At 41.9% G+C, this 15781-nt stretch overlaps 1 protein-coding gene across 1 annotated transcript in view; it reads left to right on the forward strand.

Annotated features, from left to right (window-relative positions):
- The first annotated feature begins 5655 nt into the window (after nt 1-5655).
- The window catches only part of LOC139689854 (sialin-like), a 30056-nt gene continuing 19930 nt past the window's right edge, over nt 5656-15781 (forward strand). Inside the window, exons 1-2 of the mRNA XM_071586949.1 lie at nt 5656-5740; nt 13689-13888. Of these exons, the coding sequence (XP_071443050.1) occupies nt 5656-5740; nt 13689-13888 (285 nt within the window). The remainder of the gene's footprint in view (nt 5741-13688; nt 13889-15781) is intronic.

Genomic DNA, 15781 nt, shown 5'->3' on the forward strand with positions numbered 1-15781 from the left:
AGAGCTAAGTACTATCGAAGAAAAATGGGAAATGATCAAGGAAGGGTTGTCTAAAACCGCAAAAGACACTATTGGAACCGTTAACGCTAAAAGGACTAGGAAGCCATGGATCACAGATGAGATGATTACAAAGATGGATGAGCGGCAAAAATGGAAGAATGTAAATACAGAATTAGGCAAAATGAAGAACTAAGAATTAAACAATAAATTGAGGCGGGTAACAAATAAAGCAAAGGAAGCATGGTGGAAGACGCAGTGCGAGGATATGGAAAGTCTGCAGAGGAAGGGAGAAATCGGTGCGCTGTACAGCAAAGTTAAATCTTTATCGGGAAGTAAGAAAGGGAGATCTATGCTAACAGTTAGAGATAAGGCGGGTAAGGTAATAGTTGACACAGGAAAGATGGAAGGAATATATAGAAGAACACTATAGTAAAGAGCTTAGACCAACAAAGTTAGACATTGAAAAGGAAAATGACGTAGAGGAAGGTAGCTTAGGTCCAGGCATACTAGACAATGAGATAGAAAGGGCATTTAGGGAGATGTAACTAAATAAGGCCGTGGGGGTGGATAACATTCCTGTGGAACTTTCAAAATGCTTAGGGAAATGTGGGAGGAAGAGGCTATATGGGCTGATCCGCAGTATTAATGAGGATGGAATCTGGCCGGAAGACTTTGTGAGATCAGTTTTAGTTCCTATTCCGAAAAAGGTAAAGGCTACGTCATGTGAGGACTACAGGGCAATTAGTTTGATATCCCACGCAGCTAAAGTTGTTCTCAGGATCATAAACAAAAGGATAGAGCGTAAGGCAAATGATTACTTAGGGGATGATCAGTTTGGGTTTAGAAAGGGGAGAGGTACGCGTGATGCCATTACAGTAGTGAGATTATTAATCGAGAAGAATATAGAATACAACCAGGAGGTATTTGACTGTTTCGTAGATTTCGAAAACGTGTTTGATAGAGTGCATTGGGAAAAACTAATGAGTATATTGCAGAAAATAGGAATAGATTGGAGGGAAAGGAGGCTAATCCGCAACCTGTACATGTCTCAGACTGCTCAGGTGCGAATGGGGAACGGGGAGTCCGGTTGGGCAGTGTTAGGAAGAGGTGTAAGGCAGGGTTGCCCATTATCACCGTTGCTGTTCAACCTTTATGTAGAGGAAATGATTAAAGAGGCATGGGAAGAACTGGAGGTAGGAATGAAAGTGGGCGGGGAATTCGTAAAATCAGTTAGGTTTGCTGATAACCAAGCTTTGGTTTGTCAGTCAGCCAAGGGGTTGCAAGCATTACTGACTGAATTGGAAATTCACTGCGACAGGTATGGGATGAGAATCAATCGCGGAAAATTGGCCATTGAAGCAGGAGGGTTAGACGTAGACTGGAGGCTTTTGAAATGTGGGTGTGGAGAAGAATGTAGATGGTGAAATGGACAGAGAAGGAAACAAATGAGGAAGTACTTGGTATGGTGGGCGAAGAAAGAGGTTTGTTGGGAGAAATCCTATGGAGGCAGGAAAAGTGGATGAAGGGGGTATTTACCGGCAGTGGGATGTTGAAGACTGTGATAGAGGGGAGAATGTTGGGCAATTGAGGAATGGGAAGGAACAGGATAGGGATGTTGTACGGGATGAAGGGAGGAAGAAGGTACTCAGAGATGAAGAGGGACCTGATGTAGAGTAGGATGTTGTGTTTTGCTAGGAGTCACAAAATATTTATTTAGGAGCTGTGTCCATCAAAAAACCTACCTTAACAGGTAGATTACCTAATAATAAATATATATATATATATATATATATACATACATACATACATATATATATATATATATATATATATATATATATATACATACATACATACATATATATATATATATATATATATATATATATATATGTATGTTATGTGTATATATTTTAGTGCATTTTTTATAGCATAACAGAGGTTACTTTTTGGGCAGGTTTCGTACTTATCAGCCTTTGGGCAGTTCATTTCCCGTAACGTTTCTTCATGATTTTGCCTACAAATATACTGTGGACATAATATTATTATTCCCTTGATATCACGGTTAAACACTTGTAATACTTTAATGTCAAACGTGCTATCTTCTAGGTTCCATTAAAGGATACACAATAGGAGTAATGTTCATCCAATTATAGTTAATCGATATGAAATACTTTAACTACAATTGAATGAACATTAGTCCTATTGTGGATCCTTTAGTACTACGATTCATGCAATTGAATGCCTACCACGTGAAATTTACTCGAAGGGTACAAAATGAATTCAACTGTCCAATATTGTTGCAAATGATTACAACTGAAAATATTTTACGTCGCTCACTTTTTGAAATACAAAATTAATGTTTTAGAAATTGGGATTATTTTTTAGCCAAAGTCAAAGCATTTTAACTGATGTACGTACTTCAGTTAGCAACAAAATTTTAAAAACTACGCTTAAAAGCAAACCTTTATCCGAAATGCCGTGGACTCGCTGGTGGAATGACATCGTTTCCATTATTAGTGAGTCCTTTCGTCTTGCCTCGTATTTCCTTATCATTTTCAATGCATTTCACACAGCCAACCACCCAAAGCCGATCGCTCGAGGATCATGGCGCGTAGAGTCGCGTCGCTGGGCCTATGCATAATTCCTCCTTTGATCTCGCACAATTACCAGAAGCTTGCCTCTACCCCTTATATCTCTTTGGGTAGGTCCCTTAGTCTGACTCCATATTTCCCATTACAAAGCCATTTGACACAGTTTGGAAAATGTAGAAAAAACCATAAAAGTCAAAAATCAAAATATTTAATCTTAACCAAAAAGCTTTTATTATCTTTTATTCCTTCAAACGAAATTTAAAAGTCGTGCCACGAATACTAGCGACGTGTATTCTCGCATTCTCTTTGGCAAAACATTTTCAAATTGGTTCTTTATCCAACGATAGTTTTCAATAACTCATAAATACAATTTAAAATTAAGTTTTAAGTCGAAATAACCTGTGCTGAAATTATTGATTAATTCACAGATACACACTGAAATCAGCATGTAAAATCGCCATATGGCCTGGTGTTCCGCATTCACTCCAGCGCTCCAGCCAGAACACCCTGTGCCCCTGGAATCCCCTGCCGCCGCCCACGTCCCCTCTCAGCGGAAAGACCAGCACTGCAGCATACTATTGCATCTGGGCATCACATTTTGAAAAAGCAATTTGGCTGGTAAGCTTTGACGGCAATAATTACTAGGCCCAGCGATTCGAATACAAATTCGTTCGAAATTTAACCGTCTCAAATAAATTGTATTGATAATTCAATTTATTGACATCATCAAAATTTTATTATCTGTTTTCATTCGCTGAATTTTGAATCCGCGGATTGTATTAATTAATGTAATTCTTGTGGCCTCCGAAAGGCCATTATTTGCATCTGTTTCCGATATCACAGGTGGGATAGAGAAAAGTGCCCTCGGATTTTCCTTCATTCTTCTGCTCATCCCTTCGGTCGTCCGTCGCAACTTCGGCGCTCCTGAAACACGGCGCGAGAGCTCTTTAACCTCTCGTTGATTTCCATGGATGGAAGCCCTGTTCCTTTCCGTTTTACGAATTTGCGTTCACGATCCGTTTTTTAAACCTGCATATTATCCCTCGTTATGCAGCGGTGACATGTTAACCATATTACTGTGTGGTCAAATTATTTCCTTATCATGACTTAATTTATGAAAACATTTAGAAAATGCAGTTCTCTTCCGATAGTATCGGAAAATAATATCAGCATACGTAGAGGTATCATTTTTAAGTAATTACTTACTAAAAATAGTCGAAATATCTGGGTATACGTTTTCCTGCATGCTAACTGATCCTTATGTATATAATGTTGTAACTTACAGCAATTAATGCAGATTCATTTTATTTTAGGAAGCCTAAGATTCAGGTAAATCGCAGTATAAAGAAGATAAAGGCTCGAGGTGTGAATAAATTGCTTCATTTGAAATGTTAGAGTGCCCGGCAAATCCACAATGAAATGATGGCTGTTTATGAATATGACAGCCCGTTGTTATATCACTAGAGTTGTGAGGTGCAGACGGAATCTTCCAACTGGCCACCGCATATCCTTAAACAACGATGATCCAAGAAATGGAAGACCCTCATTCACGGACGATGCTGCCGCAGTGAAGAAAGTGAAGAGGACTTAATCCTACGTAGTATTAGACCGAAGAGCAATCATCCAAATGACCGTGGATGAGGCTGATCTGAGCTAAGGCATTGAATGGGAAATTATTCACGAAGAACTGCACATGTCAAAGGTGTCAGCGCACTGAATTTCACGACTGCGAATTCCTTTTCGGAGGCAAACACGGCGCGACCTGTCGATTGGGATGCTAAATCTGTTGGAGATAGAAGAAGGGGAGTTTGTTTGTCGCCTGGTAACAATGGATGAATCTTGAATCTACCAATATGATCCAGTGACTAAATATACGAGCGAGGATTGGAACCACAACGACTGACGTCCCCCAAGAAGGCTTAAGTGGGGGGAAGGTCATTCCGTCAGTTTCTTGGACTGTCCCGGAGTCATCAGGCTACCTGGAGAAGGGTCACTGGTGCCTGTGACTGCTCACTACTGAGCATATTACTTGGTGCTCTGAAAAAGAAACGGCGCGGTGTGATCACCAAAGGCACCCGTCCTCTCACCGACAATCCACCCGCTCACTCATCTCGAGGTGCCGTTGAGGAGGCGATGTTCTTTTGGAGTGTTTCCACATCCGCCCTATACATAAATCACGGCATTCAAGGGGTGAAACGACTCAATCTGCTAATTCATACAATGACTGCCTTCGAGAGGCCAAGAAACGAGGAGAGAAATGTATTACTCTGGATGGTGACCATGCAGTAAAGTCTTAAGAAGAGCAAATAAATATTAAGTATCTATCCCGATTATTTTTAGTAATCATGTTCAATCAAAAGTGTACGATAGCCCCTCGTATGCGAGACATCGTTGAGGCCAATGGTATGGTTCGGTAGATTTCGCTAGATATCACAGAAAAACTACCGATATATGGTTACATTATGGTTATCCTCGAAGGCGGAAGCCGTTGAAAAGAGTGGAGATTTTACGTGCGCTCTCTGATTATCAATATTATGATGAGCAGAGGAGGGAGTCTTAAACGGTCTCCAGTAGTTCCGGGGAAAATTATGACATGCCTCCTGCACAGTTCTGTGTTTCAAATCCCTTATCTTTTTCATCATCGGCAATAGTAAACCACTTTTTTTTACCCAGCACACATTCGGATGTTTATAAAAACATTGCTTTTCAAATATACTTCTGGGACGAGCGGTCGGTCGGTGTGTCGTCCAATTAAGCCGGGCGGGATGCGGAGGATGATCAAATCTCGATGGGCCGTCAGCTGCTTATCAACGCGTGAGAACCCGCCGTGCTCCTGTTTCCAATGCTTATCTATGTGTCTTATTTTAAATTGAATGAAGAGCATTCGCTTTTTTGTAAATAGTTACACATAATCGATCGGAGATTTCCATTGCCGCCGGAGTGGCTGGTTGGGTCGTGAGTTCGGCGGCGACACTCATTTCCACCGCCGCCGTGGGAGCAGTCGGTCGCTCGCTCGCTTGCCTTCTCGCGCCCTCCGTACCTTCCCCGCGGCCGGCCGGCGATGCGGAAGCCCATCGCACGGGCGTCTCTCTCGATGGCCATCGCCAGGTTGAAGAAGAGGGATCCATCAACCCTCAAGGATGCAGGTGAGTCGCCCGTCCGCTGGACCCACGGCGGTTACCTTTCCGTCTGGCTCTCACGAAAGAAGCGTCGGATATGGGTCGGTGGCCTGGATACATACTCGCTTTCCACGTGAAGGCCTCTGGTTCAAACTCCGGAAGAGCTGAACATTTCCCTGTGGTATTTTAATTCCTACTTGGGACTTGACGTGACGCAAATACATGGTTTGTATAAAAAATATCGGGAAATTTTTCGGAAAATAGATTAATTTCAGATATTGCTATCATGCCTCAAAATTCATCAAAATACATCCCTTTAGCGTCGACAAACTTTTGCTAGCGGCTTTTCCACGAATCGAAGGCTCTTTGGTAGGTGGATTCCGGAAGGTCCTTAAGGGTACGCATGTAAGCTTCTGACTGCACTTAAGGTTCCATGATGGTGTCCTTTTAGGGAGGATTTCACTTTTTGGAATAGGAAACAGTCTATTGGTGCCAAGTCCGGATTTGAAGGGGGTTCGGGAATAGTCGCGATGCCATTGCAGAAGGTCTTCACAAGCGGACACTCACTCTTTGTTATTATTATATAAATCTCATTGTAACTAGGCGATTGTCTTGGTGGCAACGGTCTAGTCTGATCAACGGTTAATCTTGCGATGCACATACGTACATTCATACACAAGAAGAACAGATACGAGACAAAATGCTCTTGTATACAATGACACTCACAGATTACCAACCGCACCTTTACCATCTTACATACGCTAGGTTCACACCATTGATAAATACCACGCACCGTCCATCGTCGTATTCCATCCATAATCACGCACTCTTCAATTTCATATACCTTTGGAAATCACGACCCGTTAACATATCACTCACTTTTGCAATTCACAAATTCTAACGCCGTCCACATCACATGCAGAACAATATTTTAATAAGTACTATAGTATATATAATCACGGATCAATGTAGTTTATCACCCAGTGGCTGCTGTACACTTATTCTTAAAACTCCTAAAATTGGATGGAAAGGCCCCAAACAAACCTCCAGGCAGCTGGTTCCAATCAATAATAGTTCTATTTAAAAAAGAGTAGCTTTTCAATTTTTTTGCGTTCTTATTTTTATTTTGAAACTGTGGTCGTTTTTTCCCTTAAAGCTTGGTTTTTCTCTCTCTTTCCATAAAGCTTCCCACGCCTCTTCATTTTTAACAATTCTATACATTCCGCCTAACCTACCCCTTTTCCTTCTATTTTTCAAATTCTCCCATTTCAGTGCATCCAAAATTTCCGCTACACCCTATGTTCTTTTGTACCTTCCAAGTACATATCTTGCTGCCTTTCCTTGAACTTTTTCTATCTTTTTAATATGTCCCACCTCATATGGATCCCGATCCATGAGGATTCTAGGATAGGGATAGCCAGTACCTTATATGCTTTTTCTTTTGTGACTACACTACTTTCTTTTCAATTCTCATTACCCAATGCAATACTTTAAATGCCTTCCGTGTCACATTATCTACTTCGACTCCCCACCCAAGATTCCTAGTTAAGTAAGCGCCTAAATACTTGCAATGACTGCTACATGACATTCTTTCTCCAAATAGGTTACGTATATATATCCTTTTGGGAATTCTTTTTATTTGAAAAAATTATATCCTTACTATTGCATACATTAATGCTTAATTTTACTCGATTCTTCTCTTGGTCGTCCGTCAAGACCTTCGGGACAAGTAGAGTTTTAGTAACGGGTTACTAAGCGCGAAGGCGACCTGAAACTGCTTCGAGGGTGCGTTTATAATCGCGCTCTTTGATTCGCTCCCTATCATTTTCCCCGAGAGTTCACTCTCTGGGCCCACGTAAACTCTGAAGAACTATTCCTTCCCGAGATATTCCGAGTTTTGAAGTCTTCCTCATCAAATCCGATGTCCCCTCAATCTCACTTTGTCCCTTCATGACCCAATTATGATAGCGTTTCTTTTAATTCTTCGACGACAGAAATGTTTCCGGTGAAAATTTGGCGAACTCGAATTCAAAGAAGGGATGATCTAGTAGCTCTTCTACGTTTGCAATAAAATATCTCAAAAATTATTTCTCTTCGTTGAACAAAGTCTCACATAATTTTGCATACACTTCATAACTTTTCTCACTTTAATTTTAATATGTACTATCTCAACCGGTTTTAATGCCTCCTCGTCATTATCAGGTCTAAGAACGTGCGGAAGTGGCGAATATCTTGTTTATGCATTGAAAGGGATGAGGGGCTGGTTGGGTGAAGGAGACACGAGGGAAAAAAGGGGGGGGAGCATTATAGTATAATACAATTCAGGCAGGAGAGGGGGTCGCAGATATATAATTGCGTGGACAGCACCGAAGTCAGGTGGGACCAAGGCAGGGTCTTTCGAAAGGCGGGTAATACTGTCGCCAGGCCGAGGGACAGGTGCCGACGAAGCGTCGACGATGAATCTTCGGTGCTACTTCACTTCGAATTACACAAATTGGACGATGTAAACCATTCAAAAGTTTACTTCTAGGTAATCTACCGGTTAAGGTAGGTTTTTGGATGGACATAATTACTAATTAAATAATTTATGACCCCTAGCAAAACACAACATCCTACCACGTCGTTTTCAGTCAAAAAAGAAGGCAATGCTGACGGTTTTCATGGATTACAACGGTGTAGTGCATCATGAATTTTTGCCAGAAGGCCAGACAGTAAACAAAGAGTATTATTTGGGCGTCATGAGACGTTTGCGTGAAGCAATTCGCCGAAAGAGACCAGAAATGTGGGCAGAAAACTCGTGGATTTTGCACCATGATAACGCACCGTCGCACAGTGCTATCATTATTCGTAATTTTTTGACGAAAAATGCAACAAATACCATCCAACAGCCACCGAATTCACCTGATTTGGCTCCCTGTGACTTCTTTCTGTTCAATCGAGTTAAAAAACCATTACGGGGAACGCGTTTTAGCAGCCGAGAGGAAGTAATGGAAAAATCGCAGGAAGCACTGATGGACATACCGAAAACCGAATATAAAAAATGTTTCGAGGATTGGATCAAGCGCTGGCATAAGTGTGTTGCAGTCGATGGGGATTACTTTGAAGGGGACAATATAGATTTAGATGAATAAACTTGTATTTTTAATTTTCTGAATAAATTCCGGGAAATTTTTGATCAAGGTAGTATTTCCGACTCATTTAATAGAATATCCTGGTTAAAGCTATATGGCCGCAGGCATTTACATATTCTTTCACTTTTCTACGGAATACTTTCAAACCACACACCTAAATATTTATACAAAAATTTCCTCTTCATCAGCTCAATCCACAACAGAAATACTAGGGGTAATAATAAACTTCTTGTCCCACACCATCGCACGGAAATCTATCACAAATCTTTTCATGTTACAGCATGCCGTCTGTTGAACTCCCTCCCAGATGGCATAAAAAACTAGTCATCAACAACAACATTTAGAAGAGCACTTCACAAGTTCATTTTCCTCAGTACTTAACCAGTATACACTCCGTCATTCCACTCAGCTGTTATACAGATCACTGTCTACTTTTTTCCCTGCTTTTTTGTTTTCTCATCTCAAGCGGTAGGAGTTTGCATCATTATTTTTAGAAATATCACGCTTCTCATTACTCCGCATGTCGTATTTAATTTCTCCAATTCAATTTCAGTAACTTAATAATATGTATACTATGTAAAAATGATTGTTACAATGTACATGTATCTTTCCTCTAATTAATAGGGTTTTCGCAGGTTTTTCACACCCCCCTTCTCTTCGTGGGTGTTTTTCCTGCATGGGTTTTTACTAGTTGAGCAATGCCACGCTCTCCCTAGCTTTTCCCACAAACCTCATTCTTTGCTTAGACTTTCCTCATTTTATTGTACTCTATTTTCACTGTCATTTAATTTGAGTCTATGTAGGTGTATTCTTAATTTATATATGTATATTCATGGGTGTATATGTGCGTAATTATGTATGTATTTATGTATGTATATGTGTAGTATGTGTATGCATATAGGTATGTGTGTGTGTATATATATATATATATATATATATATATATATATATATATATATATATATATATATATATATATATATGTGTATGTGTGTGTGTGTATATATATGTGTATATATATATATATATATATATATATATATGTATATATATATGTATATCCCTCCCCGGACTACAACCTTGACGTGGTGGAAGGGCTTGTGCGTTCCGATGACCCCTAGAGCTGTACTGGCGGGAGTAATAAAAATTGCTCCTGGTAGGGTCACCCATGCCAGATAGGTCGAAGGTTAGGAGCCAGACGAAAGGTAGTCCACGCAGCGTCTGTTCCTCAGTGAGGCGGCTGCAATGGCGTCTGACCCCAGTGGGGCGGCCAGTAAGTGATGGTGTCACGTTAAAAACACTATTGAGGAAGGCAACGGGAAACCACCTCAATTATCATTCCCAAGAACAATGTGATGGACAATAGAGATATTTTGAGTCCTGGCAACCACGGGGCTCGGCCCAATCGGCCGTGTGTCGTGCCCGGCAGCGGGGGAGGCAAGGCTTCCGCGGTCGTCATCCCACGAAACCCTTGCAAGGGAAAACCAGCAGCAGCAGGACAGAAGACGCAGGAGAAGAAGACCAAATTAGTTAGAATAGGAACGTGGAATGTTAGGACAATGATGAGGACGGGGAAATTGGAGAATGTTAAGCGAGAGATGGAAAGGGGAAATATAGATATTTTAGGTCTATGCGAGGTGAGATGGAAAGATAGCGGGGATTACTGGAGTGATAAGTATAGAATAATATACAGCGGTGGGGACGAGAGCCAACGAGGGGTCGCCATAGTATTAAATGAAGAGGTAGGAAAAAGCGTAGTCAACATAGAGCATGTAACGGATAGAATACTACTAGTGGAGATAAAAGCAGAATCGACGAACTTAGTTATTATCCAGGTATACATGCCACCGAGCAACCATAAGGAAGAAGAGGTCGATAGGATATACGATCAGTTAGAGGACATGATTGCATGTGTTCCTGCAGGGAAACATTTGATAGTGATGGGGGATTGGAATGCGACAGTAGGCGAAGGAAGAGATGGTGATGAGGTGGGGGACTACGGTTTAGGCACGAGGAATGACCGCGGGGAGAAAGCAGTTGAGTTCTGCAGGAGACAGGGGTTAGTTATCACCAACACTTGGTTCAGACACCACAAAAGACGCAGGTATACATGGAAAATGCCAGGTGACTCGGGAAGATATCAGCTAGATTATATCCTGGTTAGACACAGGTTTAGGAACAGTGTGATAAATTCCCACAGCTTCCCGGGAGCGGATGCGGACTCAGACCACAATTTAGTTGTTATGAAATGTAGCGTACGTTTTAAAAAGATAAGGCAGGGGCGGCGAGTTAGAAAATGGAATGTAGAAGCATTAAATGGGTTGAAAAGAAAGGAATACAAACAGGCGATAGAGAAAATCATGGAGGACGGTAAAGAGCTAAGTACTATTGAAGAAAAATGGGAATGTATCAAAAAAGGGTTGTCTAAAGCGGCAAAAGACACTATTGGAACCGTTAACGCTAAAAGGACTCGTAAACCATGGATCACGGATGAGATGATTACAAAAATGGATGAGCGGCGAAAATGGAAGAATATAAATACAGAATTAGGCAAAATGAAGTACAAAGAATTGAACAATAAATTGAGGCGGGCAACAAATAAAGCAAAGGAAGCATGGTGGAAGACGCAGTGCGAGAATATGGAAAGTCTGCAGAGGAAGGGGGAAATCGGTGCGCTTTACAGCATAGTTAAATCTTTATCGGGAAGTAAGAAAGGGAGATCAACGATAGCAGTTAGAGATAAGGCCGGTAAGGTAATAGTTGACGCAGGAAAGATCCAAGAGAGATGGAAGGAATATGTAGAAGACCTGTATAGTAAAGAGCTTAGACCAACAAAGTTAGACATTGAAAAGGAACATGACGTAGAGGAAGATAGCTTAGGTCCAGGCATACTAGACAATGAGATAGAAAGGGCATTAAGGGAGATGAAACTAAATAAGGCCGTGGGGGTAGATAACATTCCCGTGGAACTTTTGAAATGCTTGGGAAAATGTGGGAGGAAGAGGCTATATGGGCTGATCCGTAGTATTTATGAGGAGGGAATCTGGCCGGAAGACTTTGTGAGATCAGTTTTAGTTCCTATTCCGAAAAAGGTAAAGGCCACGTCATGTGAGGACTATAGGACAATTAGTTTGATATCCCACGCAGCTAAGGTTGTTCTCAGGATCATAAACAAAAGGATAGAGAGTAGGGCAAATGATTACTTAGGGGATGATCAGTTTGGGTTTAGGAAGGGGAGAGGTACGCGTGATGCCATTGCAGTAATGAGATTATTAATCGAGAGGAATATAGAACACAACCAGGAGGTATTTGCCTGTTTCGTAGATTTCGAAAAAGCGTTTGATAGAGTAAATTGGGAAAAACTAATGAGTATATTGCAGAAAATAGGAATAGATTGGAGGGAAAGGAGGCTAATCTGCAATCTGTACATGTCTCAGACTGCCCAGGTGAGGGTGGGAAACGGGGAGTCAGGATGGGCAGTGTTAGGAAGGGGTGTAAGGCAGGGTTGCCCATTATCACCGTTGCTGTTCAACCTGTACGCAGAAGAAATGATCAAAGAGGCATGGGAAGAACTCGAGGTAGGAATGAAAGTGGGCGGGGAAGTCGTAAAATCAGTTAGGTTTGCTGATGACCAAGCTTTAGTTTGTCAGTCAGCCAAGGGGCTGCAAGCATTGCTTAGTGAATTGGAAATTCAGTGCGACAGGTATGGGATGAGAATCAATATTAATAAAACAAAGGTTATGCGATTTTCTAGAAAGAAAAAGGCCAAGCTTAACATTAAAATAGGAGGGCAAAAGCTAGAGCAGGTAGAACAGTTTACGTATCTCGGTAGTGTTTTGGACCAACACGGTCAAAGTAGTAGGGACGTAAGGAGAAGAATTGCGCTAGGCAAAGAGGCTTTCACGAGGAGGAGGGAGTTGATGACGGGGACTTTGAGTAAGGATGTTAAGAAAAGACTCGTAAAAACTTTGATATGGAGCGTAGCTATGTACGGCGCGGAAACGTGGTCATTGAAGCAGGAGGATAGACGTAGACTGGAGGCTTTTGAAATGTGGGTGTGGAGAAGAATGGAGAAGGTGAAATGGACAGAGAAGAAAACAAATGAGGAAGTACTTGGTATGGTGGGCGAAGAGAGGGGTTTGTTGGGAGCAATCCTATGCAGGCAGGAAAAGTGGATGAAGGGGGTGTTGACCGGCAGTGGGATGTTGAAGACTGTGATAGAGGGTAGAATGTTGGGCAAAAGAGGAAAGGGAAGGAACAGGATAGGGTTGTTGGACGGGATGAAGGGAGGAAGGAAGTACTCAGAGATGAAGAGGGACCTGATATAGAGTAGGATGATTGATTTTGTGTTTTGTTGGGAGTGATAAGGTGTTTGTTTGGTAGTTGTGTCAGTCCAAAAACCTACCTTAACCGGTAGATTACTTAAAAAAAAAATATATATATATATGTATATATATATATATACTTTTTCTTTTCGATGTGCAAATCTGTGCTAAATGAATTGATATCTGTCTCTATATATATATATTTATGTGTACATATGAATGTAACTATAAGTTTAATGCCTAATATAATAAGTATACGACGATGGGTTAAATGGAAGAAGGGACCATTTGGTCTCAATTTCGCCCAAATAAAGACCTCTATCTATCTATCTATCTACGCTATACCTGAACGCACGGTTTGCGAATCAACTTATAAAATTCTGAAGTAGCAAGAATTTAATGGTATTATTTTCAGCTCTAAGGTCTGGCCCTCAAATGTTTATTTTATGTTGGTTGGCATTTCCCGTTCATCCCTCAAGTACCGCGCGAGCCAATTAGAGAAACTGTCATTCTTTTTAGATTGTGTCCGTTGTCGGCACGTGATTGCAATGATGGGTTTCGTGTGTGTACTGGTACTCTACACGCTGAAGGTCAACCTCGCGGTAGCGATCGTCGCCATGGTGAAGCAACCCCTAAAAAACACAACGGGGAGTGCAGCGCCTAGTGCTTGCCCTTCGGCCTACTCTGAGGAAGAGGAGTTCCAAGTTAGCGATGTTGAGGTGAGTTTTTCTCTGGCGGCAGGTCTTTTGTCATCACGGGATAATGTGGGTACATTGGTTAATTAAAGAAAGTGAATTTAGACCAATGGAGTCATGAATAGAAACAAGTGTGTGGCAGGGGGTGTAAGCACCGGGTGGGAAGGGTAAGTGATAAGGGAGGATATGGGAGAGGAAGGGAAAAGGGAAATATATTCGTTGAAAAGCTATCAAATAACGTGCAAATTTGTATAAATGCTGGAGGAAGAGTCAATCCAAAACAAAGGTTAACTCACCCATTTAAATTATTTATTTGATCTGCGAAAAAGGCAATTAAAGTGAACCAAAACCAGCAGATATGACAGGTATCGACCATAACAAGACAGATCATGTAGAACTAAAAAGTGAAAGGGCGCAATTCCCCATTACATGGACATGAAATTCTTCCAAAGACACAGGTTCTTCCTGTCTCTGACCCTGCAGTTACAATCCCGTATCTTCCGTGAAGAGAAGGAGTCCTTGAGTCTGCTAAATCTGGCGTCGAATTTCCCGAATTTTATATGCATGATCCAACCGACCAGTGTATGTTGGAGTGCGAATAACTTGCGAGACCTCGGTGCTGAAACATGCGGCTCTAAATGTATTAAGTAAGCTCAACCTAGCATTGAATCGTCTTTCTTCTGATTTCCCCCCCCCCCCCAACTACAGAAGCACATCTTTGACGCTTTTCGTATTATCATAACGGTTTATAACGAAACGGGCTGCACTGCGTTGAACCCGATCAATTTCCCGAACGAGGCGTTTTCAGTCGGTACCGATATACTCCATGCATATTCTAAATGAGGCCTTACAAGAGCGTGGTAACAACGTTCCTTGGCCTTGGAGTCACTTCTGCCAACAGTGCGTCTAAAAATCCCAATTTTTTCTTTGCTTTCCCGCGTATAGTCTTGGCACTGAGTAGCATTTAAAGTCATGGGAGCGTTAGGAGGCCCGTGGGAATAAGGAGAGGTGAAGGGATAGACATGAGGTAAATGCAAGTGATGAGAAACGTACCATCCACTACATTTTGCCACGGGAGATGGTCATCATGAGTTCCCAACACCTGCACCTGCATGCTTCATTTAACAAGGTTTGACCAGCTGCAGAGGCCAACCAAATGTCAAAATGAGGAAATGAAAGAAACCAATACGCAAATACTCTCCCATTGTGTGTAATGGCCCTCATTCGTGGAATTCGCTCAAGAAATTCAGTGATCACGGGGAATTACTTCAACGACCACGAGCCATGAAGTCGCACTCCTTATAAAAATAAGAATGTGCGCTGCCAGGCATATTTCAACGGGGCATGTTCGGGGATGTCAAGCTTCTAATCCGAGAATTTATAGCGGAACGGCGCTAATTCAACGCTGAACTGGAGGGCAGGGGGCACGAAACAACCAAAATTTAGGATTTAAAAAACTGGATCGCCTCCCGGATGCCAGCGGGAATTTGAGGCTTTCTGGTGCGAAGCTACCTCACTGCGCTCCGAAAAGAAAGTAAGTACTTATTAGAGAAATGGAGGCGGGACCACTTGGGACGTTTTCGCGTGAGAAGTCTGCGGAAATAGCCGATATCGAATGACGGGTCCAGCCCAAATTAGCCTATGGTCGAACATGTATTTCAACTGTAGGATTATCAGATATGCAATCTGAGGTGAAGATGGACATAGAGCACGATATCCCGTCTTTGAAACAGGGAATCTCCTGTATTCAAAATGGGGTGGCACACTTGGAGGCAAGCCTAGGAGAGAGGGAATTGTCCAGCACTACTCATCTCGCCGCTATATCGGCGCCAGTGGCCGTGGAGAAGCCCGCAGATCTTCCGAGTGCACCTTGTTTTTCATGAGGGACCTCGAGGAGTATTTAGATTTGACCGCCTT

This window comes from Hetaerina americana, unplaced genomic scaffold, assembly GCF_022747635.1.
Source record: "Hetaerina americana unplaced genomic scaffold, ioHetAmer1.1.p SCAF_28, whole genome shotgun sequence".
In the NCBI taxonomy this organism is placed as follows: domain Eukaryota; kingdom Metazoa; phylum Arthropoda; class Insecta; order Odonata; family Calopterygidae; genus Hetaerina; species Hetaerina americana.